Source organism: Podarcis raffonei, chromosome 13 (genome assembly GCF_027172205.1).
Source record: "Podarcis raffonei isolate rPodRaf1 chromosome 13, rPodRaf1.pri, whole genome shotgun sequence".
Taxonomy (NCBI): domain Eukaryota; kingdom Metazoa; phylum Chordata; class Lepidosauria; order Squamata; family Lacertidae; genus Podarcis; species Podarcis raffonei.
This window is the reverse complement of record NC_070614.1, coordinates 32,682,868-32,708,461: the sequence shown is the minus strand read 5'-3', so window position 1 is coordinate 32,708,461 and position 25,594 is coordinate 32,682,868. Positions and strand designations below refer to the sequence as shown.

At 46.8% G+C, this 25,594-nt stretch overlaps 2 protein-coding genes across 4 annotated transcripts; one reads left to right on the top strand and one right to left on the bottom strand.

The window, feature by feature from the left end:
* Positions 1-4,547: 4,547 nt before the first annotated feature.
* On the bottom strand, positions 4,548-11,785 carry LOC128401042 (zinc finger protein 239-like). 3 transcript variants are annotated; one of them, XM_053363913.1, is made up of 4 exons: positions 11,583-11,785; positions 10,440-10,607; positions 8,234-8,494; positions 4,548-6,567 (listed from the first exon to the last, which is right to left on the bottom strand). In XM_053363913.1, exons 3-4 carry the CDS (start codon positions 8,459-8,461, stop codon positions 5,752-5,754), a joined length of 1,044 nt encoding a protein of 347 aa, XP_053219888.1. In that variant the 5' UTR covers positions 8,462-8,494; positions 10,440-10,607; positions 11,583-11,785; the 3' UTR covers positions 4,548-5,751. The 3 variants fall into 3 exon arrangements, with proteins under 3 accessions (XP_053219888.1, XP_053219886.1, XP_053219887.1); XM_053363911.1 differs by having other exon boundaries at positions 7,742-8,494; positions 11,583-11,784; XM_053363912.1 differs by lacking the exon at positions 11,583-11,785 and adding an exon at positions 10,845-11,136 and having other exon boundaries at positions 7,742-8,494.
* A 7,286-nt stretch (positions 11,786-19,071) lies between these two features.
* On the top strand, positions 19,072-25,557 carry ATF5 (activating transcription factor 5). Its single transcript, XM_053363926.1, has 4 exons — positions 19,072-19,381; positions 21,720-21,848; positions 22,969-23,247; positions 24,410-25,557. The coding sequence occupies exons 3-4, from the start codon at positions 23,070-23,072 to the stop codon at positions 25,051-25,053; spliced, it is 822 nt and encodes a 273-aa protein (XP_053219901.1). The 5' UTR covers positions 19,072-19,381; positions 21,720-21,848; positions 22,969-23,069; the 3' UTR covers positions 25,054-25,557.
* Positions 25,558-25,594: the final 37 nt, after the last annotated feature.

The following is a 25,594-nucleotide window of genomic DNA, read 5'->3' as shown; positions in this document are numbered from 1 at the left end:
AACCCAGAAATAGTGCTTCAGATTAACAACTTTGCTTCAGGATGAGAACAGAAATCATGCTCCGGCGGTGCGGCAGCAGCAGGAGGCCCCATTAGCTAAAGTGGTGCTTCAGGTTAAGAACAGTTTCAGGTTAAGTACAGACCTCCGGAACGAATTAAGTACTTAACCCAAGGTACCCCTGTATTTGCATAAATGTACTGGTGGCCGATGCCCATTGGGACTGCTGGAGCAGAAGGCAGGCAGACCCACAGGTGGTGGAGGGGGCTAAGGAGCAGGAAGCTGATAGGCAATGCTACCCCCCCCCCGGACTGGTTACAAGATGACAGGAAAGCTGGTGGTTGGTTGAGGGCAGACTGAGCTTGGTGAAGCAGTGCCCCATTCGTTGTAATTGACCACTCACCACTGGCTTAGAATCTGCTTAAATATGACCCCCCAAGCCCTTAATCTTGATGGTTGTGGATGTTTTATCCACAAGCAAAGCTGGCATGAGGGGGTCAAGAGGGGAAGAGACCACAGTTGGCAGTTTGGAAGATGCAAGCTCAGCCTGGCATCCTTGGGCAGCAGCCAGGCTTCAACATCCTTGCAGGTCCCACCTGCCCTGAACCCTGCTTGCTTTTTTAAAAAAAGATTCAGCCTGGTGCTCTGAGCAGCTAATTCCAGCCGACATTTTAATTCGCCACAATGTCTCTGATGTAGCATCACTCTCTCTGGGTCCAGAAACAGCAGCTAGATGCAACTGCTTGGGTACTGCCTGTACATACATGGATGGTTCAGTTGGTAGAGCATGGGACTCTTCAGCTCAGGGCCACGGGTTCAAGAGTTTCAAGTTTCTAGCTGGAACTGAAATTGTATCTTTGGGATCTCACCAGCACCCTCTTTTCAGACCCCTCTGTGCTTCAGGTATGCTTCTTTGCTTCCATTTACTTCTACATTTATCAATAAATTGAATATTGCAGACATCTTAAATCCCCAAGGAATGCTTCATTCAAAAAAGGGGGGGACCCAGTGGCAGTACCCCAGCACTCCTCAGCCCTCAGGAAAGTGCAGAGTGCAGAATAATACATTACATCTCTGAAGGTTAGAACCTTCTATCTTATTTTCTCAGTGTATTTATGACATACATATTCTTATTCTTCCTCAGCCAAGCTGAAATATCCACTTTGGTAATGAATTGCCAGACTGAATAATGACTGTGATTATGCAAGAGGCAGCCTTGATAGTAGGTTCCCATCCGATAGAATATGTATTTTAAGAAAGTAGATATTTTCAGCTTGGCTGTGAAATGCTTTGCCCTTGGGAGTTAGTTACTGTGTGAATTACAGAGGAGAGAGGGAAAGAGAGAGAGAGAGAGAGAGAGAGAGAGAGAGAGAGAGAGAGAGAGAGAGAGAGAACGTTGTTACATGTTCTAAAGGGGTTTCCCTTGATGATGTAATTTTTTCTTTTCCCCATCAACTCTTAACAGGCTACATGTTTGTGTGTAAAGTGGGATCTTGATGAGGAAGAAAATGGTTTGAAATGTCAATGAGCCAACTTCCCAAGGGAAAGACATTGTGTTTTATAAATTGGATGGTTGACACGCTTTGCGGTAGAATCCTAGACCAATGCATGTAAGTCCCATGGAATTCAATGGGCCTTATTTTACGCTGGTGGGTATAGGAACGTGGCCTTACAGTTCAAGTACTTGAAACTAAAACCTGTTATGCACAATAGGACTTCCTGCCCAGCGAGTGACTACAGAATTGCAGTCTTAAGGCCCTTGATAGACACCATTACATTTGAAAAGTATCATGTTTGGAATAAATAGACAGTATTTTTATATTGTTTCTCTGACTCCTTATCATATCTCTCCCCCGCCCGCCCTGTCCAATTTTGTCATGTTTTGGCACATGTTGTTTTGATAATATTTTATTATTGTTGATGTTAATTCATTATAGAATTGTAGAGTTGGAAGGGACTGCAAGGATCAAGCCCAGCCTGCTGCAGTATAGGAAAATTTCTGCTCAACGGGGGACTCAAACCCTTGACCTTGAGACTGAGTCTCATGCTTTACCAACTGAGTTACGGTAATTTGTAATATATATACCTAAGCATTTTTGTGATGGCGTATATAAAGTATGCTTTACATATCTGAATTGCCAGGTTTTATAGGACTGTGTCCAGAATAGGTGGTACCAGCTAGCTTCCATGAGATGGGCTTTGTTTACAATACTTTTTACATGTCACAGTGTCGTATTTGCTAATTTCCCTTAAAAATAGTGTGGGGGGTACATCTTTTTTGTTTGTGTGTGAGGAAAAAAATCTCAACAACTTTGGACAAAACTGAAAAAAGCTCAACATTGCCCCAAAACAAAGCAACTTTTGTGTCCCGATTTTCACTTTCTGAAATATGACAACCCCAAGTTAATGGCAGAAGGTTTGCAGAAGTACAGAAAAGTTTCAAAACCTTTCTCCCCATCAACAAAAAAAGAGGGATGTGCAATGAAGACTTTGCGCACTGTGGCAAAAAAATGTTCCCCGTTGTCAGGGGGTGGACTGGAAAATGAGGGAGAATAGAGTATCCTGAACAGAAACACTCAACCCTGCAACTTTTTTCTTACAGGCCATACTCACAAAAATAATAAAAAGCATACTATATAATTGGGGAAAGATCCACAATAGTTTCCCAGATTATTGATAGTCTCCACCTTTTCTGAGGTAACTTTCAACCATAACACCTGTTTGCACCAAGGCAGGACCCTTCCCTTCCTTGCTTCTCTGCACAGGTGTCCTCTGTTACCTCTGGACTCCCACCCCGTTTTTTAGTCAGGGGTGAAATCTGAATTTGGAAAAGGGAGCCCAGTCTCTTACTCCTCCATGCCCTCTAGTGGAAGAACCCTGAACGTGCAGGATCTGTGGTGATCTTTAGAGCTTAAAGAATAGCATGGAAAGTCAAAGTCAGAGATCAATTTGTTTCCACAAGAATGACTGCCCTATTTTGATTGTATGGTATAAATGTGGTTTTAACAGGTAATTTCAAATGTATCCAAGAGGAAGGTATTTAAGCCTTGGTCAATTCTCTCTCTCCACAACTGATGAGGTGTCTCCAGGGCACATAAGAGTGTCATAAAACTGAGACCAAACTTGTTGATATCTGAGGTCTGAATTGCTTTCATAATATCACCTTTTAAAAAGGCATCTCAGCAACTTATTAAATTAACATTGTTATGGGTAGGTACAGTATTCTTGTTAGGCTGTTCAAGAGGTTTGGATTTTATGGATTTCTAGGTTTTGAATTCAAATCATTGCAAAAGATGGAACAGTGAGGTTCTAGTCAAGATTCAAGATGGCAGTCAGCAACAACCACCAAATGAAAACTTTGTGGCAGGTCACATTAAGCTTATTGGTGTCCAGGTCTGTTAATCAGGCCACAATATCAGAATCCAGGCCTGGTGGTGATGGGTTTCTAAAACACCAAAACGGTTACCCTTAAAAATAACCCCGAAGCCACAGGGAGTTTTACATGCTTACACACACACACACATACACAGAAGTAGAGGCCAATAGTCAAGGCAGGGGTTCAAACCCTGCCTCTTTTATGAATCCACTTGTCTCTGGCAATCCACTGCCCTCTCAGCCTCAGCCCCTGTGTCTGCAGTATGGAGATAATACTGGCTTGTAAGGATAACAAAGGCAATGGTTCGATTCAGAGTTCGACATAAAAAGATGTGTGCTGTTCCTTCTCTTCATCATCCCCTTGTAGGTGTTGAGATAAGCTTCTACTTCTAGTCTGCTGATTCAGTTAGATTCTAAATGCACCAAACTACTGATTTGTGCAAACCATATTGCCCTCAAATCAGGAACCCAAACTATGTTCTGTTGCAAAATAAAATCTTCTCTTTTCGCTTGTGTGCAAAAGAAGGGGAAGGGCGAGCGCACCCTCATAACAGCAGATGAAGGATTGTCATTGTGTGTGAATGCGAACTATTGAGAGATCCTTATTGAAATTCTAAGTATATGTTAAACTAAGGTAAAGGTAAAGGACCCCTGGACAGTTAAGTACAGTCAAAGGCGACTATGGGGTTGCAGTGCTCATCTGGCTTTCAGGCCGAGGGAGCCGGCGTTTGTCCACAGACAGCTTTCCAGGTCATGTGGCCAGCATGACTAAACAGCTTCTGGCATAACGCAACACTGTGACATAAGTCAGAGTGCACAGAAATGTTGTTTACCTTCCTGCCACAGCGGTACCTATTTATCTACTTGCACTGGCATGCTTTTTAACTGCTTGGTTGGCAGGAGCTGGGACAAAGCAAGGGAGCTCACCCTGTCGTGGGGATTCAAACCGCCAATCTTCTGATCGGCAAGCCCAAGAGGCTCAGTGGTTTTAGACCACACACATAATTAACACTATTTGAATCTCACATGTGAGAGTATGGTGAACAGATAACCTCCAGTTTGTGGATGTGAGATCCACTGATCTTCTCAATTTGGTTACCCCATAGAGCACAGGAATTTTTTCATCCCATAAATAATCTACACACATGTGGAAATCACAAGACATAAAGAAAATAAAAAGAGGATTGCTTTTTAATTGAAATTATTATTATTATTTGTATTCCACCCCTATAACTGTAGATCTTAGGGCGGTTCACAATTTAAACATATAGATGGCATTTTCCCTAGCTTATTTCTGTAATACTGCAAACACCACCTCTTTGCTCAAAGGCAGCGGTAGAGGGAAGGAGGCCCATTCTGCCTAAGCCACAATAGAGAAGAAAGGTTAAGACCTCCTCCCTCCCATTCTGTAGACAGACAGGCCTGGCAAGTCAATCTTACATCAACAATGATGACAGGTCAGTATCCTGCACTGCACCTGGGGGTAGCAGGCTAGCTTAGGTGACATATAGCAAGCCTCATGGTACCTCCAGCTCCGACCTCCAGCATCTGCTACCTGAGACAGCTGCTTCACTCTACCTAATGGTAAGGCTGGCCCTGCATAATACAATACACACACAAACACACTCTCACAACACTGTGAGAGACTTGGCATTGACCCACATTTTTATAAAAAGAACCCACAAATTACAGTACTTTTTTCGGAAGTTCTGCAAGTGCCTGCAAATATGCAAGGCACTGTAAGTCAGCAATACTGCCCATCAGGGTAAAAGACAACAATACTCAGAACCATGGCTGTGCTTTTAAAAAATAGTCAATGGACCACATTATGCAAATTAAGCCAATGTGCATACATTTGCTTATATTACACAATTGCCTTCTGTTTTTGCTAGCTAAGGAAAAGGACAAAGGGTTACCCAGAGCACTGCAGCTCCTGTAGATTTCCTGCTCAGCCCTATGGCTCCGATTTGCAAAACTACACCATGCATGGTTTTCAACATTATTTCTGTAATATTATGGACTAGAAACACGCTTGCAGGATGAAAAACCAAGCTACAGCACAGATTCTCAGAGGGTGCAATTTTGTGTGAAATACACGGAGCCCTGCTCCTCATACTCCAGCTACTATTTATTTTCGTGCTGCTGCAGGGGCAGGGAACCATAGTGCATTTGTGTACAACAATGCATGCCCAGGCAAGCTTGAGCATGGCTTGGGGAATGTGCAAAAGGCATGCAAGTGATGCTCTCTGTCCACCGCAGCATGCACATGTGGCACTGATGCAGGTTGGAGCGCACAGGTGAACAGAAACTGCTGTGTTTCTGTTAGTCGGGGAACGTAAAGTTACATCGAATGACAAATTATTCTTTGTGCCCGTCTTGCTATCCATCCCGGTGGATTCGCTGGTGCTGAAGGAGGTTGGACGGGTGCGCAAAGCCCTTCTGGCAGATGGAGCACTTGTACGGGGTCTCGCCAGTGTGCACCTTCTCGTGCACTGCCAGGTAGGCCAAGTCTTTGAAGAGTTTGCTGCAGTGCTGGCACCGGTGAGGCCGCTCGGTGCTGTGGACGCGCTGGTGTTGCAGGAGGAGCGAGGGCCGTGCAAAGGCCTTGCCGCATGCCCCGCAGGCGTAGGGGCGCTCGCCGGTGTGAGACCGCGCATGGATGGCCAGGTACGAGGACTGCTTGAAGGCCTTGCCGCACGTGGCGCAGGCAAAGGGCCGCTCCCCCGTGTGTACCCGCTCGTGCGAGGCCAGCGCGTTGGACTGCTTGAAGGCCTTGCCGCAGAGGACGCAGGAAAACGGGCGGTCCCCGGTGTGCACCCTCTCGTGGACGCGCAGGCTGTGTCCGTAGGCGAAGCGCTTGCCGCAGACGCCGCAGACGTGGGGCTTGTCGTCGCAGTGCTGCCGCTGGTGCAGGAGGAGGGCCCCCGCCGCGGCAAAGCCTTTCCCACAGGCGGTGCAGGTGAAGGGCCGCTCCACGCAGTGCGTCAGCATGTGCCTCTGCAGCTCGTAGGGAGTCTTGAAGCGCTTGGCGCAGGCGGCGCAGCGGTGAGGGCGCTCCCCCGAGTGGATGCGCCGGTGCTCAGCAAGGTTGGAGGCGCGCTTGAAACGCTTCCCGCAGAGCTCGCAGCGATGGGGCCGCTCTTCTGTGTGCACGAGGGCGTGGCTCTTGTAGTCTGAATGGCGCTTGAACGAGGCCTGGAGAGGGAAAGTGGGGCAGAAAGCAACAGGCTGACACACACGCAGCAACCCCCAGGGATCCCCTGCCGGACAGAGAGGAATAATTTCCGGTGCCTGCTCCTCTGCACAAATTGCCTCTTGTCATTTATCATATTGATAAAGCCACACAGAAAGAAGATGGTCATCTATTTACCGTATTTTTCGCTCCATAAGACGCACCAGACCACAAGACGCACCTAGTTTTTGGAGGAGGAAAACAAGAAAAAAAATATTCTGAATCTCAGAAGCCAGAACAGCAAGAGCGATCGCCGCACAGTGAAAGCAGCAATCCCTCTTGCTGTTCTGGCTTCTGTGATAGCTGCGCAGCCTGCATTCGCTCTGTAAGACGCACACACATTTCCCCTTACTTTTTAGGAGGGGAAAAGTGAGTCTTATAGAGCAAAAAATACGGTAATTTGGAGTGTATAATTGGCTTTATTATTTGTGTTATGATTTGGTATGATTTGATATGTTATTAATTGGAAAGCTATTAATGGAAAATTAATAAAAAATTATTTACAAAAAAAGAGGAAAGAAGATAGTCATCTCTTTGGATTTTTGTATGGCTTAACCATGAAACATCTATATGTAAGGTGCTCTGATTGCTTTTGAATGACTGGTGGCTACCAGCAGTTGCCCAAAATGAAAATAATGCCTTTGGCTTTCCTGAGCTGTTGCCATTCCATCAGCATACCTGAACTGCTTCCATCCCAGCTGGTTGTTATATATGAGAACTGCAACTTTATAATGGTGTTGCTGGACTACAACTCCCATCAGCCCCAGCCAGCATGGCTAATGGTCAGAGATGGTGGGAGTTGCAGTCCAGCAACATATGGCAGGCCAAAGGTTCCCCACCCCTTAGTTATTGCAATTTAAAGAGCACAAAACACAAACACACACACTATTTCCTCCCAAGGAAAATGCTGCAGGGAAAGACTCTGCCCTAGATGGTGTTTACAGGTCCGGGAAAGCAGGAAGCAGGAATCAATACATTTGGTACCTTCTAACAATGGGCAGCAGCTCTGCCTCAAAATACGAGTTGGATTTTTACCTTGCTCCAAAGGCTAATCGTGGGAACCCAATAGTTTACTTCTCTGTGTGTTTTTCCTTTCATTCCCATTTCTAGCTTCCTGCCTGCTTTCACCTGCCTCACCTGGCACAGTTGGCAGCAGAAGGGGCGTTCCTCATTGTGCACCACTTCATGGCTGAACAGCTCCCATGCCCGCTTGAAAGCCTTGGTGCAGATGGCACACTGGAATGGCTTCTCATCCACGATCACCTCCCGGATCTCAAAATCCTCCCCTCTGCAGTGCTCCAAACGCTGCGGCAGGCACGGCGAGAGCGCCACCTTCGTAGTGGGCACCAGCTTGGCTGAGGAATACACCCCATCTTCATTTATCAGCTGCACCACGTCATCTGAGCAGGGAGCTTGGGCGTCTAGATTCTCCCGCACCTCCTGCCCATTCTCTGCAGTTCCCTTCTTCTTGCAGGTACCCTGAGACCGTAGATGCCTCCCATGAGAAGGCCCAGCTTCCTCCATGCTGCCTATAGGTCTGTCCACCTCCTGGGCCACAAACCCTTGCTTTCTACACTGCTGGGGCTTGTGGCTAGAGAGGGAGGAGTGTTGCAGTTCTGCCACCCTCACCTCAGTCTTGGAGGTGGCGGCGGTGGCATCCTTGCCTTGCAATGAGACACATAGAAAGTGCTTTTTCCTAGAGTGGCCTACAGAGCTTCCGGTGAAGTCCAGCTCCTTCTCACCATCGTTCCAGTCCTCCAGGGATACCAGCAGCTCAGATCCCTCAGAGCCGTTCTTGGGTATGCGACATGGTGAGAAATCTGCTTCATGGGCAGGAGAAGAGGGAACGTCCACCATGGCGGGTGCTGCTAACTTCACGAGCCCACTCCTCTACAAGAAATGACAAAAAACAAGTAATTTGCCTAGTGTTTTTTATTCCTATTCAAAGCCCTTCACACACTGTCAGGTAGGTCAGCGTTGTTATCACTGAAGATAAGACTACGGCTGAGGTATGGTGGCTTGCCCAAAACCATCTGGTAAAAAGTTGAACACACAACTCAAAATCATAGTCATTTATGTATGCCACAATTGCAGCCCGTGTTTTGTTAGCCCCAAAATGGAAAACAAGTGAGGTCCCAACCAAAGGAGAGTGCCAGCTTAAGTTGATAGAATATGTGCAGCTTGCAGACTTAACATATAGAATAAGAGAACAAGAAGAACATATGTTTAGAGAAGATTGGAAAACGTTTATTGAATATATGTGAAATAACTGTGTACAGCTGAAAACGCTGGCAGCATTAAGATAAATTCAACAGTGTAAACAAGTTAAGATGGATGTAATAATGGAATACTGAATGGTATAGTTTCTGTAAAATATGCAGGGATTTGTGATATGTAAAATGAACCATGGAAAGAGAAGAAGGGAAGTCATTGATATCTTTAAATTGTAAAATAGAAAATTCAATAAAAATTATATATATATACAAAATCATAGTCATTACATGACACCAATTCAAGTGTGTTTCTCAGTCTAGCCGCATTCACCTGGCAAGCATGGTCCTCTCCTCTCCACGCTCTGGATCTTTTGCCTCTCTGTGACGATGATGATGTGTTTGGGCAGTTGGTAAATTGGGGAAGGGCCATAGCTCAGGGTTTAAAGCACATGGTTTGCATGAACAAAATCCCAGGTTCAATCCCTGCCAACTCCAGCTAGGACTGGGATAGGCTCCTGGCTGAAACCCTGGAGAGCCACTATTGACAGTAGTATTGGGCTAGATGGGCCAATGGGCTGACTCAGTAGAAGATGTTCTTAGGTAATTTGGTTCTGGAAGCTGCCTTAATATTGCTCCAGCAGGGGCAGCTGCAAGCCAATCAATGAGAAAAGCAGATTGCATTTTGCTGGCTGAGGAAGGGCAGTTTCATATGTTAAAGAAGTCCATATAACAGAGGATAAGATGGAACATTCAATCCATGTGCACATTTACCAAGTCTGTTTTGCAGCATGCACACAAATGCATGCACTAGAAAAACACAAGCATGCAAGGCTAAGCAGAGCAAAATATACCATTGTACAATAATCATGTGTCAACGATATATTCTCTGCACAGAAACCTTTTCTGTGTAAATTTTGTGTCGTGTTCTAAGCCATCCTAATATCTACAATGCGTGCCTGTGAGATGTTATATACTCCATAACTTGGAACGATATACTGTTTTGTTGGGTGTGAAATACAGCTTGATTTCCCAAGACACTTTACAATGCCAACAAAGTACATACGCTGTGCATACGAAAATATTCCAAGTGTTTGTGTGTGTGTTTCTGCAAGGGAAAAATCAAGTTTCCAACCACAACTACTAGCTATTGCGTTATGGGAAAGGGTGCCTTCTGTTTCTAAGAATATTCTTGTGCATTTCCAGATTCTCCAAGTATCATGAAACCTGGCTGCTGCAAAGCAGTAAAGGCCTAATGGGAGGCACTACTAGGTATTTAAAGGACTTGGGGCATAGTCCAATGACACAAACTTACTCAAAATATTAATATGTTAACTCATCATAAATGGGTCTGGAAAATTAAGGTGGTACATGGATGGAGTCTCAGCAGCACTGAGATGTGCAGGGTGCCCAGCTGACCTATAGGCTTTTTTTTTTTTAAAGGAAGGTTTTACACAAGAGAGAGAAGGAATATGGGATATGTGGCCCACCACAACAGGCCCAGGGCTTGGGTCCCCTCAGCCACTTTCTAACAACGGCCCTGGTATTAAGGAGTGCCACTACTTTCATCCAAAATGGCGGAAGCCTCAGGAGTCAAGTGATCTGCCACATTTTCATATACTTACTTAAATGAAGGTCTTCATTTTAAGACTATCGGCGAGTGAAATGGGAGTGTGGATCCTGCCACTATCATCCTTTCAAAATGGCAGTTGGCAGCAGTATGGGCCATCTCTTCAGTGACTAATCCAACAAAGAACAATGCTGAGAGTTACCAGTAACTGGTCTCCTTGACCCTATGCAAAAAAATAGGAGAAAACAATAAAAAATATGACTGGAGGCCACACAAACACATGCAATGTGGTGTTGTCTACTGATGACATTCCCCACCACAGGAAATTCACCACAATATACGGCATGTAATCCATGATCCAATCTTCTTAGAATATATATATATATCCACCAATCTACTATGGGCAAATGCCCTAAACAGCTTCTCCTTTGAGAATGACTGACAGACAAAACATCCCTACCTTGAAGGCACAGAAATTCAAAATACCCCTGGGACTACTGGATTTCAGCAAGACCTGCTGAAATTAACCCAGCAGGTGACACCTCAAATAATAAGATTTGGGAGGTTTACTAGGTTCGTGGAAGATGGAGAGCACAGTACCGCAAGACAGAACCTACAGCATATGGTGATTGATTTTGCTACTTCTGTTTGTTGGTATGTTGGTTTATTAAAAAATGTTACCCCCCATCCCAATTCTATCCTGCCTTTTTTCTTTTATTTCGGTAAGGAAGTGAGGATGGCAGATCAAATGGCATTACTGCCGTCATCTCGCTGAGCGGAGGGGAGAGATTGGAATTCCCATATTGTTTCACAAACTGTGTGTAGCACGTCTGAATCCACTCCTAATAAGGAAAATAGGGGCGGAAGGCAGAGGCGGCCGACCACCTCGGCATTGCTAAAATAAAATAAAATCAGGTTCCCCACTTCCTTCATGGGGCAAGTCAAGGATCCCACGTCCCTCCTTCCACCTCTGGGGGGAGGGCTCTCCCTTCTGACCCTCCCCTTCGAGGATGGCTCAGGTGTTGCCACGGGGGCACTGGCAGCCTTTGGGGATCTGGGTTCACGGAGCCGCGCCCGAGAGGGGCTGCACCGCCTCCCTCTGTGGGCGCCCTAGGGTGGGGTGGCGCGGACCCCTTCCTCGCCTGCCTGCCTGCGGGAGTCGGGAGAGAGGGGGGCGGCGAGCCTTGCCGCGACTCACCCTGCGGAGCCGCCCGCCTCTTCTGTCTCGCTCCTCCTTCCTCCGCCCCTTTCGCGCCGGCGCCGCTTCGGAGCTCCCCCAACCCGACCCCTTCCTGGCGAAACACGCGATCGCACCAAGAGTTGGGCCGCCCTCCTCTTCCTCTCGGCAGACCCGGCAGCACTTCCAGGAGGCGGCAGCTGAAGCAGCAACGCTGCTGCATGTCTTAGCAGCCCCCCAACACACACACCCCGCTTGCTTTCCATCGCAAGTGCGCATGCACCGTCTCGCTGCCCCCCCCCCGCTTTGGATTCCGCAGTGGATCAAGCATCGAGGATCAAGCACTCTTCCCTTTCCCTCCCGCGCCATTGGTCGCCCCCTTTCTTTGCTTCATAGGGCCAACTCCTAAGGGCCCAGGGGCCCTTAGCTCCGCCCCAGTAAAATATTTGAGCCCCTCCCTCGTTAGTGGGCATTGTAGTGCAAATGATGTGCTGCGTCATACTCCCTCTCCCCCCTCCCATCATAGAATTGTACAGTTGGAAGGGACCCCCAGAGTCATCTAGTCCAGCCCCCAGCACTGCAGGAATCTCAGCTAAAGCATCCATGGCAGATGGCCACCCAGCCTCTGCTTGGAAACCTCCAAGGAAGGAGAGGCCAGCACCTCCTAAGGGAGACTGTCCAACAGCTCTTATTGTCAGAATGCTCTTCCTGATGTTTATTAGGAATTTCCTTTACATGAAACCAGCGTGGCTCATGGTCAAGGGCTGATGAGCATTGTAGTCTGACAGTGCCGGATTTACGTATAAGCTAAACAAGCTATAGCTTAGGGCCCCACTCTCTTTGGGCCCCCAAAAAATGTAAAGGGGGGAAAAACTTATATTTTCCAAAATATAAGAGAAAAAAACAAATCAAATAAAACCTACATACAGCAACAGTGGCAAATGGCTTTAGATACCTATTAGGTCCATAAATTACCATATAGCATATAGTCAACACAAAACGTGACAATTTGTTGTTGACAAAGGACAGCTGGACATATAAAGGGCCCCAAAACCTTTAGTAGCTTAGGGCCTCATCAGACCTAAATCTGGCCCTGAAGTCTGACAACATCTATAGGGCCACAGATAGCACCTTCCTTAGATGGAAGAAGCTGGAGCTGTTCAGGTGCCAAGTACACTAACCGGAGGCAGTAAACACAGTCGCTGAGTTGTGTTCATTGCCTCAGCAATGTCAACAAGGCTGTAAATGTTCCCAGGAGAAGAATGTTTCGAACCTTGGAAGAGAAGCTAGTCTCTCAGTAATAGATCTGGTTAAAACTGAGAATGTCAATCTGGTTGTTGTTTTTTAATTGATAATAACAGAGCTTTTAGCCGTCCACACTATAAGAAAATGCCGTATGGCATTGATTTGCATTACCATGTGGTCATGGGCTAAAGTCAGGAACATAGCAAAGCTTTTTTTATATACCAAATAAGACCGTGTGTTTGTGGGGCTGCCCTTGAAGATAGTTTGGAGGCTGAAACTAGGGTGGGATCCAGTGCAGTGAGATCTGGTGTCACCGATCCTGAAAGCACTGCACTAGCTGCCAGTGAGCTACTGGGCCCAATTCAAGGTAATAGTAGCAGATGGAGCCTTAAATCGCTTAGGACCCAAGTGCTAACCAAATAAAGCTTCATGGTGATGCCACTGCTGCTGGTGATTGCATGGTTGGCATTGACCTGTTGTTCCCTATTTTTGGTGTGTCCTCCTCTGGTGAGGTGCATCTGTCTCCCTCATTATTTACATTATTGACTTTCAGGAGGAAATCGAAAATTCCCTGGCATGAAACACTGTTCCTGGCAACCCTGAGATCACTGGTTCAGAGAATGTTTTAAGCTTTTTAGAATGTAACTGTTTTCAGAATGCTTTTAAAAAAATATATGCTTTATCATTGATGTGCTTGTCACCCTGGGCTTCTTCCAGAGGAAAGACAGGATATATAGCTACAGCCATTGTGGGACTGGGATAGCAAAGGTGTTCTATCCAATGTCCCAGCCACCCACCCACAAGCAACCTAGCTGCTGCTTTCTGTACCAGCTGTAGCCTCCAGAACAACTTCTTCTGGATAGCTCAGTTGGTTAGAACACGGTGCTGATAGTGACAAGGTTGCAGGTTTGATCCCCATATGGGACAGCTGCGTATTCCTGCATTGCAGGGGGTTTAAACAGATGATCCGCAGAGTCCCTCCCAACTTTACAATTCTATTATTCCAGAGTAGCCCCCCCCCCCGCCTAGAGTGCATTGCAGTAATCCAACCATGAGGTTACCATTTCACAGATAGTTCAATCCAAGAACAGCTGTAGCTATATATCCTACCCTTCCACCCCTGAAAAAGAGGGCCAAAGATGATTTCAATAAAATGTGCATACACTAATTAATATGAATAAATGCACTTTAATGTTCATAAAAGGGACGCGGGTGGTGCTGTGGGTAAAACCTCAGTGCCTAGGACTTGCCGATCGTATGGTCAGCGATTCGAATCCCCGCGGCGGGGTGAGCTACCGTCGTTCGGTCCCAGCTCCTGCCCACCTAGCAGTTCGAAAGCACCCTTAAGTGCAAGTAGATAAATAGGGACCGCTTTATAGCGGGAAGGTAAACGGTGTTTCCGTGTGCGGCGCTGGTGCTGGCTCGCCAGCTGCAGCTTCGTCACGCTGGCCACATGACCCGGAAGTGTCTTCGGATGGCGCCGGCTCACGGCCTCTAGAGCAAGATGAGCACGCAACCCCAGAGTCGGACACGACTGGCCCGTACAGGCAGGGGTACCTTTACCTTTACCTTTTAATGCTCATAAAAATGCAATACCTTACACCAGGGAGGCAGGTGGGGGGGGGGGCAGAAGTGTGGGTTCATGCTTTTGTACTGGAGCAAAGGTAGATGTAGGTGATGACTAGGTCACCCTAGAAGTGCCTCATCTTCAGTCTGCTGTCTAGGTGCCAACTGTGGATGAGCAACTTGAAGGCTCTCTGATAGCTTTTTCTCTCTAAACCAAGCTGAGGCTGCATACATAGCATACGTTTAAAGTCTCATAGGAAGTATAGTTTATCACCCCAGAGCTACAATCCCCAGCGCCCTTAACAAACCACAGTTCCTCAGAGGAACTGTCCTCTGTAAAGTAGGACAGGTGAACACCCTCTTTAGTGAACATAACAACATTAAAAGACGGTATCTCCAACATCCATTTATTTTCTGTTTCAGTAAATGACTTGGGTATTTTTTGAATGTAGAGATGTTAATGCAATGTGGAATGAATTAATACTTGAGTTAATAAATAAACCCCCCCCCCAAAAAAAGGGATAGTAATTGACTATCAGAAGATGGGGACTGCCTCAGGTAAATGGGAAGAGTTAGAGATTATGATTAAGGACTGATGTGAGATTGGCTGCCTTGCATTTACACAACCCAAATATGTTTTCCTACAAAGTCTCAGTGGAAAAGCTGACAGTAACTCCCCACAGGATTTTATGTTTCACCCTGCCCTGTGCTTCGAGGAAGGACTGGCTGGAACACTTCAGTTCCCCTGAGTTTTTAAAGGAATCTCCATGACAACTCACCAAAGAGAGGTGGGGAGCCAGCCATGGTCACCATGGAGACTTGGAGGTTGCGATGAGGATGGAGCCAACATTTAGTTACACAATACTCCTGGGGAACTTTGTTCAGCATGCCAAAAACAAAACAAAAAAACCCCAAGTACTTTTAGTGGGCCTCAAAAAGGTTGAAAAGGCTTTCAAGGTCAATAGAGTTTGCTTCAAGCCAAGGCTTAGGATCAACCTTGGAATAGTTTTAGTACTGTATTAGGAAATGGTTGCTTATGTGCATATGCAGAGTGCATTTCCCTCCTAATTGCAGCCAGCATCTCCACACCTAGGAAGTGTTGCAAGGGCTACTTGTCTCCTTTCTCTCTCTCTCTCTCTCTCTCTCTCTCTCTCTCTCTCTCTCTCTCTCTGTGTGTGTGTGTGTGTGCGCATAAACTGCAGACAGGCTTCATTCTAGGTATCTTTTCTGCCACAAATTCAACCGTCCAACCATTCCCTGCCAGAAGGCAAGACCATCCACTTCTCCCTTTGGCACATTACAGCCCGAGCTACCCATTTATAACAATGTGTATCTATGTATAAGAATCAGCTGCCTGTTTTGTCTTTTTTTCTTCCTGTGAAGCGTGGTCTGCTATCTGAAGCACCTCAGGTTTCGCATAGCTACAAATGTCTTTGCAAAGTTTGCAGAGGAGGAAATATGTCAGCTTCTGTACATGGAATGGGTGTGGGGACAGGGGCATAGGAAGGGGGGTGCAGGGGGTGTGGTCCGCCCCGGGTGTCATCCCTGTGGGGGTGACAAAATGGTACACTGCGGGGGGCGGCACTTACTGCGGGGCCTGGTCTGCACCACACCCGAGCCACGCGTCTCTCCTGAGAGTGACGCGGTGACTCGGGGCCCTGCACTGCCCAAAATGGCAGCGTGGGACTTGCGTCCGCCAGGCGGACTCCATGGGCAGCTTGCTGCGGCGCCCCCCTGGGAGGAGGGCCACAGCCCACCCCCACCGCTCCAGGTGCCAGAGCAACTAGCTACGCCCCTGTGTGGGGACATCTTGCCTTTCATTTCAGGCAGCAGGTCCTGGGCCAACCCTGGGGGCCTGTCACTCCCCCCCAACTTCGTGGCAATCAGCAAAAGCCCCTTTTCTATGACCATTTCCATCTCCCCCCCCCTTCTGTTGCCTCCCTCACAGTAAACTGTGGACCATAATTAGGGGCGCAAGAGAAATTAAATTATGTTTGCGTTTAAAGGCAAATCTACCTAATTTAAACTTTCCAAAACTAATGAGAACTGAAACACAGGAAACCTTCAAAATGTGCACTTCTCCAAATGTTGCATTGTGCTTCCTGAGACATTGCATACAAAAACGCATACACTGGGGTCAAGTGTGCATAAATATGCATGTATTAGTGAACATGTCATACCAAATGCATTGTATTATTGGAAAACGTTGTCTATCAAAATTGCATTCAGATGTGCTTATTAGAGGGAGTTCTTACTAAAATGCAATTAATTTTTCATGAGGAGCTTTTTTTAAAAATGCAAACTTATGTGGAAATGAATTTCAGTCTGGAAAACTGAGGGGAAAACCAAAAGTGCTAGATTTGCCCAACCCTTACTGTAAGTGGTTTGGGGCAGGGACCTGCTTTTTGTTTGGTTTTGTTACTCTAAACCTATATAAATAATAACAATAATAGAACTAATGCAAGGGACAGAGGTACCCAAAAGCCCTAGATTTCCTGGCCACATTAACCAGCCACAGTTAGCAATCTCCACGTGCTGCCTTCATGACCAGCAAACGGGCAGAGAAAATAACATACAGGGGTAATCCAGGAGACAGAGGCCTTGTCCCCGCCATGCTGGCTGCATACGGCAACCTCTGCCCCTTCTGGGCTATTGACCTCCAGGAATGCAGTTGGCAAGGCAAGGGTCACCCTACAGTAAGAGAGAACTGGCCAGGGGTCAAGGCAGCAGAGGGTGGCCTCTTGGCCAGGCCTTGCCGTTGCCAGTGGAGCAAACAATTCAAAGTACCACAGAGATTCACTCAGTTTTTCAAAAGAGATCCTCAAATGGTCTGTGAAATCACAAGTTCTGAAATTCAAAGGTTATTTTAAAAAACTGCATCTGATACAATAAACTGATGGTCTGGGAATTATCTTCCGCTTCCTATTTTGCCTTAGGAGTGTTTACAAGTAAGAAACTCCACAGGCCAAAGGAGTTTCTAATTCTCACTAGTGAAAACGCAGTTTGAAAAATCCGACATATGAGTTGTTAAGATGAAGCTAACAGGAGTTTTCTGAGGCTCAAAAATTGGCCCAGCCAGGCCTCCTCAGAACACTAGAACTGTATTTCCATGTGTGGATTGCCCTTCAGTGAACATGAGATCCCAATTCTCTTGCATAAGGGACATTTTACAGTGTGAGATTGGACAATCTGACAGCAGTTGCTAGGAGCTTTTCCGGAAGTGGCTAAATTCTATTGAAAGCAGTACAAGAAGCCTTTAGACAGGGCTGGCTCAAGATGCTTTGTTGCATGAAGCAAAGGTGCCTCTCAACTCACCTTCCACACACATAAGCTGACTAGGCTGTAAATTGAATCTTACTTTGGTACTGGTGACAGTGCTGCTGTCTTTGCCACAACTGAAGTCAGCCGGCTAGCTTAGGCAACAAAACACAGGCTGTAGGGCACACTGTGTCCCCTCCAAAACCTTACTGCCCACCCCCAAAATCTAGCAACAAACTAGCGGATCTTTGAGCATGGGTGTTATATGCTGACCACGCTAACAATCATTCTGCACTAACTGCCATTTCCAGACCAAGTGCAAGGGAAACTCCATACCTAGAGTACATTGCAGTAATCTAGTCTTGGATTCACCAATGCCTGGACTACCGTGGCCAAGCTCTCCCAGCCCCATAGGCTGCCATCTTTTGTGGAGAGAAATCTGTGGGGGTGAGGGGCTGCTTTTGTGGCCCGCAAGTGTGGAGAAGGAGCCATCCTGCCTCATACCCTCCAACGTTTCTCCGATGAAAATAGGGACGTCCCATTCCATAATGATAATTTTACTACCCCTCACATCTGACTGGATTGCCCCAGCCACTCTGGGCAGCTTCCAGCATATATAAAACATAATAAAACATTAAACATTAAAAAAACACACAACTTCCCTATACAGGATTGCCTTCAGACAGCCCAGGGGTCATATAACTCCATACCCTCCAGCATTTCTCCATTGAAAATAGGGAAATCTTACCATACCCTCCAACATTTCTCCAATGAAAATAGGGAAATCCTAAGGAAAAGTGGGATATTCTGGGATCAATTCAGAAACTGGGATGTCTTCTGTAAATCAGGGACATCCCTCGAAAATAGGGACACTTTGAGGGTCTGGTGCCCTCAGCCTTCCAAATCAGCCCTGCCTCTGGTCAGTTTGGCACGAGTTTGTTTTTTCCCCCTCTTCAGGAAAAATCTCCTGTTTCGGCTTTGTGAGCACACTTCTTGTGGTTGTTTTGTTAGCTTTTTGCCTCTTCCTTGTCCTTATCTGCTTGTCTTGTTGTTTTCCCTTCTCCTTTCCTCAAAATGATAAATAAATAAATAAATAAATAAATAAATAAATAAATAAATAAATCCTGGGTGCACACCCAAACAAAATGTGCTCCTCCTCCTCCATCGGCCCAGGGCAGACAATGGGCCAGTTTCTCTGACACAGGAACTACTTACAGTGCCAGGATTTCTTGCCAGGATTCAAGCTCAGCATTTTTTCCTTCATCCATCCCACAGATCTTAACATAATAATCTAAGCAAAAAAAAGACTGCTCCCTGCCCCAAGGAGCCTACTATCCAAATTTTGCTGATGGAGTCGTTTGGAATGTCACTCATGATGGGCATTCCAAGGCAGTTGGAGCCAGTTGGAGTCAGTTCAGGAAGAGAAGTTAGTCAGAACAGCGAGAGAAAAGGAGGAGGCGGATAATAGGGACTTTCCAGATTATTATTGTCTCGGAACTGACAGTTTTTATTACCATGTTATGGGAAGCATTGGCCAATAAGATACAATCTCTGTTCAATGTTCTTCAATAATTACAAGTCCTTTGACAACAACTCTCTCCTTCAGTGCCCGAAGCAGCATTTCTATCCAAACTCTATTGTCATGATGACAAAGGGAAGACAGAGGCAAGGGTAACAGGAAAGAAATAACTGAATTCAAGAATAAATGGAAAGAAGATGTCAATGTTATTAACTCGATCAGGAGTAAAGATGTAAGAGTATAATGAATCCCACACATTTAAAAATTCAGCATGATGGCAGTGAAAAAAGACCCGATTTCAAGGGTCAACCTTTATCCAAATTCACTACAAAAAAATCAGAAGAATCTGATTTTTAAAACCTCACAGTACAAATAGCAAGGGTTTCATTTTTTTATTTTCCCTCTTGACATGCAGAGTCTACATTTAGAAATCTACATTCTGTTACTCATCTCAGGTCAGTACAGATGGAATTTAAATCTTTCTGAGTGGGACTGATTTCAGAAGCAGATGGCAGTGCCATGGCCAGTAGTATATGACATACCCGAAGTGACTCCCTCCTCTGCTAGAATAAGCTTTAAATTCTCTCCCTAAAACCATGGTGATACTTCCGGGATTCCTATATTCTTTGTAGCTCTTATCCTTATACATAGTAACAACAGCCTTCACAGTTGTTGCCTGATAGGAGACCTGCGCAATGCAAAAGCTTGCTTACTTTCAGGGACGCTAATAAAAGGAGCCACTTCAACATATGTGGGAAGCATTTGTGACAACCTCAGCAGGCCGTTGCAGGAGGCGGGCCTGAGCTGCTGGCCTCCTGTTAGATGGACAGTTCCTGAAGCTAATCTTGATGCCGCACTTGCCTGTCCAGTAGCCAATGAGAAGCAACTGAGAATTCCCCTTCTTTATCCTGGTACACCCACAGCTGATGCAACCCTAGTGCAATGTGCCGTATCGCGGCTGCCTTTGCTGTGTGTGTTCTGCTCTCTGCACTGGTAAAATAGTTCTGAAATACCGTACCATCTAGTTCTTGCTAACATGTGGACATTGTAGGCAGGCATAAACATTCAAGCCCAAAGACCGGCTTGTGATGATCTCATTTTCAATTTGGGGGCAGAGGAGAGGGCTATTGTTACTGCTTAAAATCTTCTTTAACCACTTGAGTGCTAAATACTGTATAGAAAAGACATGGGCCAGGGGTTTAATATCTATGTTAGATGGTTAAAAAGAAGTATATCCCAATGAGAGTTATACACCAGCTTTTTGAGAATCAAGAAACAAATGTGCAAGCTTTCATGTTACCCAGGATTCTTTGGGATGCGTGTTTGAAGGTGCATCTTAAAATATTGCACACTGCTCTGTGGAGACTTTTTGGTGCTTTCCCTGTGAATCAGAGGGACGAGAGGGACTGACATTTGTTGGGTTGGGAAACGCCCACCTGGGCTACTGTTTTGTTTGCAGTGGAAGATGGCTGAGCTTGGCAACCTCCACTATTTTCAACTGTGCAAGTCACACTGCTCACACCAGCTAGTGTTGTCAGAGAAAGATGCCACACCTAAGACCCAATATTCAAATATTATCATTTGAAACAAGGAGCACACATTATTTGTGTGATTGTGATGGAAGCATGTGGCAGTCTATATCAGTGGGAAATAACTCACCCACCCACTTAGAGCAAATATTTGATCTAGATTGGATCCTTTTCATGTTTCATTATCCTATCACACGATGCTTTGTGATCTCAGCCTCTTAGATCGCACAATAGGAACAAGAAGGACCTAAGGCATAAAGTTGTTGGGAACAGGCAAAGATCAGAAATCACCTGAAAACTGCATGCAGAAGTAGAAGCAGCAATGAAGTCCCATCAGTGACTTAGCAGCAGAGGGTCTTCTCCATGACCCCTCCCTCCTCTCCCATCTTTTCTTCAGTTCTTCTTGCTAGTAAAGAAAGTTCAAAGAACCAGAAGAGAAAATTGATCTGGGTTATAGGTCACCTTTCTGTTTTTTATTCCTCCATGAAAAACACCTGTTCAGCTCGAGAGTTGTTGTGCATTAGCAAAAGTATGGCTGGGTACAGTATATGTCAAGTATGATTTACTTGCTCATGTCCTACCAGGCATGGCTCCAGCTAAACTGAGCCAGGGCACTCTGCACCTGCAATGCCATAACTTAATTCGAGTAGAGAAGGAATTAGCCAGCAACCTCCTTTTCAAGGCTCCACCTCTGGACAGGTGTTCTTAGATCACAAGGCTGCCTTTGAGCATGTGCAGAGTACAGGCATGTCGCTCAACTAACCGCAGCTCAGCTCTGCATTCCTCGGGAAGTACAGGACCGAAACACCTTTATTTTAAAGAATTAGCTACGAACTAACCGCGCGTTTCCTAGCGTGGAATAAAGAATATGTTTTAAGGAGGGATAAACAGATTACAATCCCGTTCCAAGAGGAGCATGCGCAATGTCAAGGGAAAGGGCCGGTGGATGGATACGCGACGAGCGGGCGCTGCGGCTAGGGCGGCTGGAGCGATATATAGGAAGACTCCACCCCGCTATGACTCATTCCTTTCTCGACACAGATACAACAGAGGATTCAGACGGAGAGCGGCGACGCGTGGGCGAGATCGAGGACATGGCTTTCTAGAGCTGCGCGGATCTTGAAGCGAACAAGCGTGTATTGCACGCTGCAACGAAACAAGCATAATGGAGTGAGTAGATCTTTTGGGGGTTTCCGCTGGCAGAACCCATCTTTAGGAAAAGCGGGTCGGGGATCGATCTGCCTCTTGGCGCGGTCGGGTCCCTTTCCCCCTTTCTCCCTCCCTGTATCTCTTTTTGCAATCCCGGGGGGCGTTGAGGATACAGACCGAAACGCAATGGGTGGGGGCGTGTTGCTAGACCTCCAGGTTTTCCTAACGCCAGCATAGTCCTCTGTATTGCGGTAGAACAGCACGACCCCCCTCCCCCCCCCACGCACAGAAAAAACGCATAGAGAAATCGGCGCCCTCTGTTCTCGGGGCTCGAGAGGGTTGTTCTTCTGGGCTCTCTAGGGAAGGGAGCAGGTGCGTCATGCCAAACCTCACCGGGAGAAGCAGGTGCGCGATGACATGTTCCCGCCCTCTTCCCCTCCCAGCGCATAAGGCAGATGGTGGGGGGGGGGGAGCGCGACTTGTCTATCCCTGCCCATGCTACACCTCTCGGGAGATTTTCCACTGTTCCAAGGGCGTAGCGCTTCTATAGGGCTGGCCCAAGCGCTTTTTTTTTTAAATGCTGTTTTGCGGCCAGGTTATTTTGGCACCCAAGACGGAAAGTCCCACAAATGCCTGTTCTATCCCTGGCAGTCAAAATGCAGTGATAATCAATGGGATCTACCATATGCTGCCCTTTCATGACACCCGAAACCAGCAGTCGAATGGTCCAGAGCTTGTACTGTGGATGCCACATGGTCGGAATCATGAAGCACTTCTCCCAAAGGCTATGCTGGCAGGAATTGTGCAACATACACATGCCGTGTCCATCTGGATAATACTCTTGATGTGGGGGGAGGGGAGAGAGAAGCTAGGAAGGTTGTAGGACTGGAGGTGGGGAGTGGTCCAGGCCACAGCTAACCGCCTAACAACATATGAAGGCCTGCGTTGCAAGTCCTGTTGTCTGCTCTGATATCACTTAAATCCTCTAGCAGAACAAAAAAGTTAAAGTTCCAGTTTGAGATGGGTAAGCTAAGCCTGGTATGGAGTAAGAAGGGATCTGGCCTTTTCTTCGGTCCTCTACTGAAATGGTAAACTGTATGCATTTCTGACCTGTATTTTCCTCCTCCTCCTCCTCCTCCAGGTCCCTTTTTGCCACCACCACTATCCCTGCCTGCAGGAGCCGAGCTACTCCTTGCGTGCTGCATCCCAATCCTGTGTCCACCCTGAATTACCATTGCTACGATGTCCCTGCTGGCGGCACTGACCCTGGACCTGGACCTGACCATGCTCCCAGCTAGCACCATGTCCTGCAGGCCGGAGCTGCTCAAGCACCGGCTGCCCCACGCCGGTCATTGCGAGCTGCTTGCCGGACCTGTGGATGAGGGCTTTGCCCTCAGCATGGAGCGCCCATTGCTGACAGGTGAGTAGGTTGAGCAGGGGAGGAACCATAAGCTGGAGTCTGAGGGCTGTGGGGAATTGTTCCAGGTGCAGCAGGAAAGGAGAATCTTTTCCCTGAAGGTCATGGAGAAACTAGCATTGGCAAAGATTGTAGTTCTTCTAAGCATTGCTCATAAATCTGCTACAGCATTGGGAAACAACCAAAGTATCAGCAAATCAGATATATTTGAGAGTGGGCAGAGCAATCCCATCTGATGATCCTCTGTGCTGGAGAGGGTTTTGATGGGTGGAGGTGTCTGCCTGGCTGGTCTCTGCCATTAACACAGCAAGCTTCCTTATATTGAGTCAGATCATTGGCTGTGTAGCTCGGGGTTGTCATCAGCTCTCCAGAGTTTTAGATGAAATTCTCTCTCAGCCCTACCTGGAGATGCCTACAAATTGAAATTGGGACCTTGGGCATGCAAAGCAATGCTCTACCATTGAGCTATGGCTCCAGCCCCATTTGTGAGGAGTACTACAATGGCCTTGCCCAAATAGCAGCCGTGTGGGAGCTACCACTGGGGCATTTAATGGAGGGGGTGAGTATAGGCCAGAGAAGCCTGCTATCGTACGACAGCAACAGACCTGATCCAGGCCTCTTTGCTGCTCCAGCTTGTGAAAATGTATTCTTCCATACTCCCTTCCCATCTTAAGCAGGACTGTGAAAGCAGGGGTGGCTATGCCACTCCATCAAGGGTTAGCATTGCCCCCCCATGAACCTATTATTCCTCTTGAATATTATCCTCTTGATATCCATTACACAGTATTAAATTATTTTTTTAAAAAAGACTCAAGACTCACAATTATACTGGACAGCTTGAAAGCTAAAAGGTGAATAGCTGTTTTACAACCAATAAAAGGACTGGAGAAGGCTTCAATTTAGAGTCTTTTAATTTCTTTTACACTTTCCTCCTACCCTTTCCCACATGTGGCTTCTGATTGCTGCATATTTTGACCTTCCTGTGCTTATTCTGACGCGTGGCTGTCTCCAGAACATCCCATATGTACCAACTGCCTAATGTGCAAGAGCCTTGGCTCCCAGTTTGTCCACTCTCATGTGTAGAAGTTGGAGTCAGCTTTCTAGCAGAGTCTTGTAGATTCATACTTGCCTGTCTACAGCTGACTTTCTTCCTGCTTGTTTGTAGGCGATGGCTTCTCAGACTGGATGACGGAGCGCACAGACCTGGCCACGCTCCTGAGTGTGTCAGGGGAGCCCTCGCCACTCTCACTGCCCTCCCCTCCTGCTCCGGACCTGGAGGCCATGGCCTCACTGCTCAAGAAAGAGTTGGAGCAGATGGAGGATTATTTCTTGGAGGAGTCACTCTCACCAGACCAGGTAGCACCCAGCACCCCTCCCTCTGATGGGAACTTCCACTTCCCCTTTGGTGATGGTTTTCAACCCCTCGACCACCACCCTGCACCTGCTCCCCTGCAGACCTTGGATTCAAGCTGCTTAGAATTGCTGGAGATCTATGGCAGAGAAGTGCCTGCTGAGCTCCCCCTGCAGGGCAGTGATGTCCATGCCCCATTACAACGGTCATCTGCCCTAGCACCCAAGGGGGACCGGCGCCAGAAGAAGCGAGACCAGAACAAGACAGCAGCCTTGCGGTACCGTCAGCGCAAGCGGGCTGAACATGAGGCACTGGGGGATGAGTGCCAGGCCCTGGAGGCACGCAATCGTGAGCTGCGCGAGAAAGCAGAATCCATTGAGAGAGAAATCCAGTATGTAAAAGACCTTCTCATTGAAGTCTACAAGGCACGAAGTCAGCGCCAGCGCACCTCCCCCTAAAGGCAGGGGGCTGTGTATCAATTCTCTCTCCACTTCCCCAAATAATAGCCTCAAGGAGAAACCATGGGGATACAGGAAGTAGACAAGAACAGATCAAGCATGTAGGAATAAAGTTTGGGATGTGTTGGGAATTAGGAGCCTGCATGAGGTTAGGGCCATGTAGACGAACTATACAAGACAGATTCAGAGTTGTGGGGCTACTGAACTCTGCACAAATCAGGGGGAGAATGGATTACATTTGGAGGAAATGAGGATTGCTGATGTGTAAAGGTCCAAGATGAGCTAGTTTTGGAAATCGTCTCAGGTTTTTTGGGGTAGGCTGTGACAGGATAGTACCTCTCTTTCTCTCTCTTTCTCCTTCCCCATCCTTACTTGTCCCCCAAATCAGGAAACAGACAACAGTCTCAAGGCTGTGAGATGGCTTTTTCATATGTACACTATATAGCACTACTTTCTTGCACCTTTTCTCAACTATGCACCAATAAACACTTGTTTTGAACACCTGCCATGAGTCATGTGAGTGAAAGCCCAAGATAGCACA

Coding starts and splice junctions, on each gene's coding strand:
- LOC128401042 (XM_053363911.1), bottom strand. CDS start 8,461: ATGGTGGACGTTCCCTCTTCTCCTGCCCATGAAGCAGATTTCTCACCA. Junction 6,568..7,741: donor TCTGCTGCCAACTGTGCCAG/GTGAGGCAGGTG, acceptor TTCCCTCTCCAG/GCCTCGTTCAAGCGCCATTC.
- ATF5 (XM_053363926.1), top strand. CDS start 23,070: ATGTCCCTGCTGGCGGCACTGACCCTGGACCTGGACCTGACCATGCTC. Junction 23,248..24,409: donor GGAGCGCCCATTGCTGACAG/GTGAGTAGGTTG, acceptor GCTTGTTTGTAG/GCGATGGCTTCTCAGACTGG.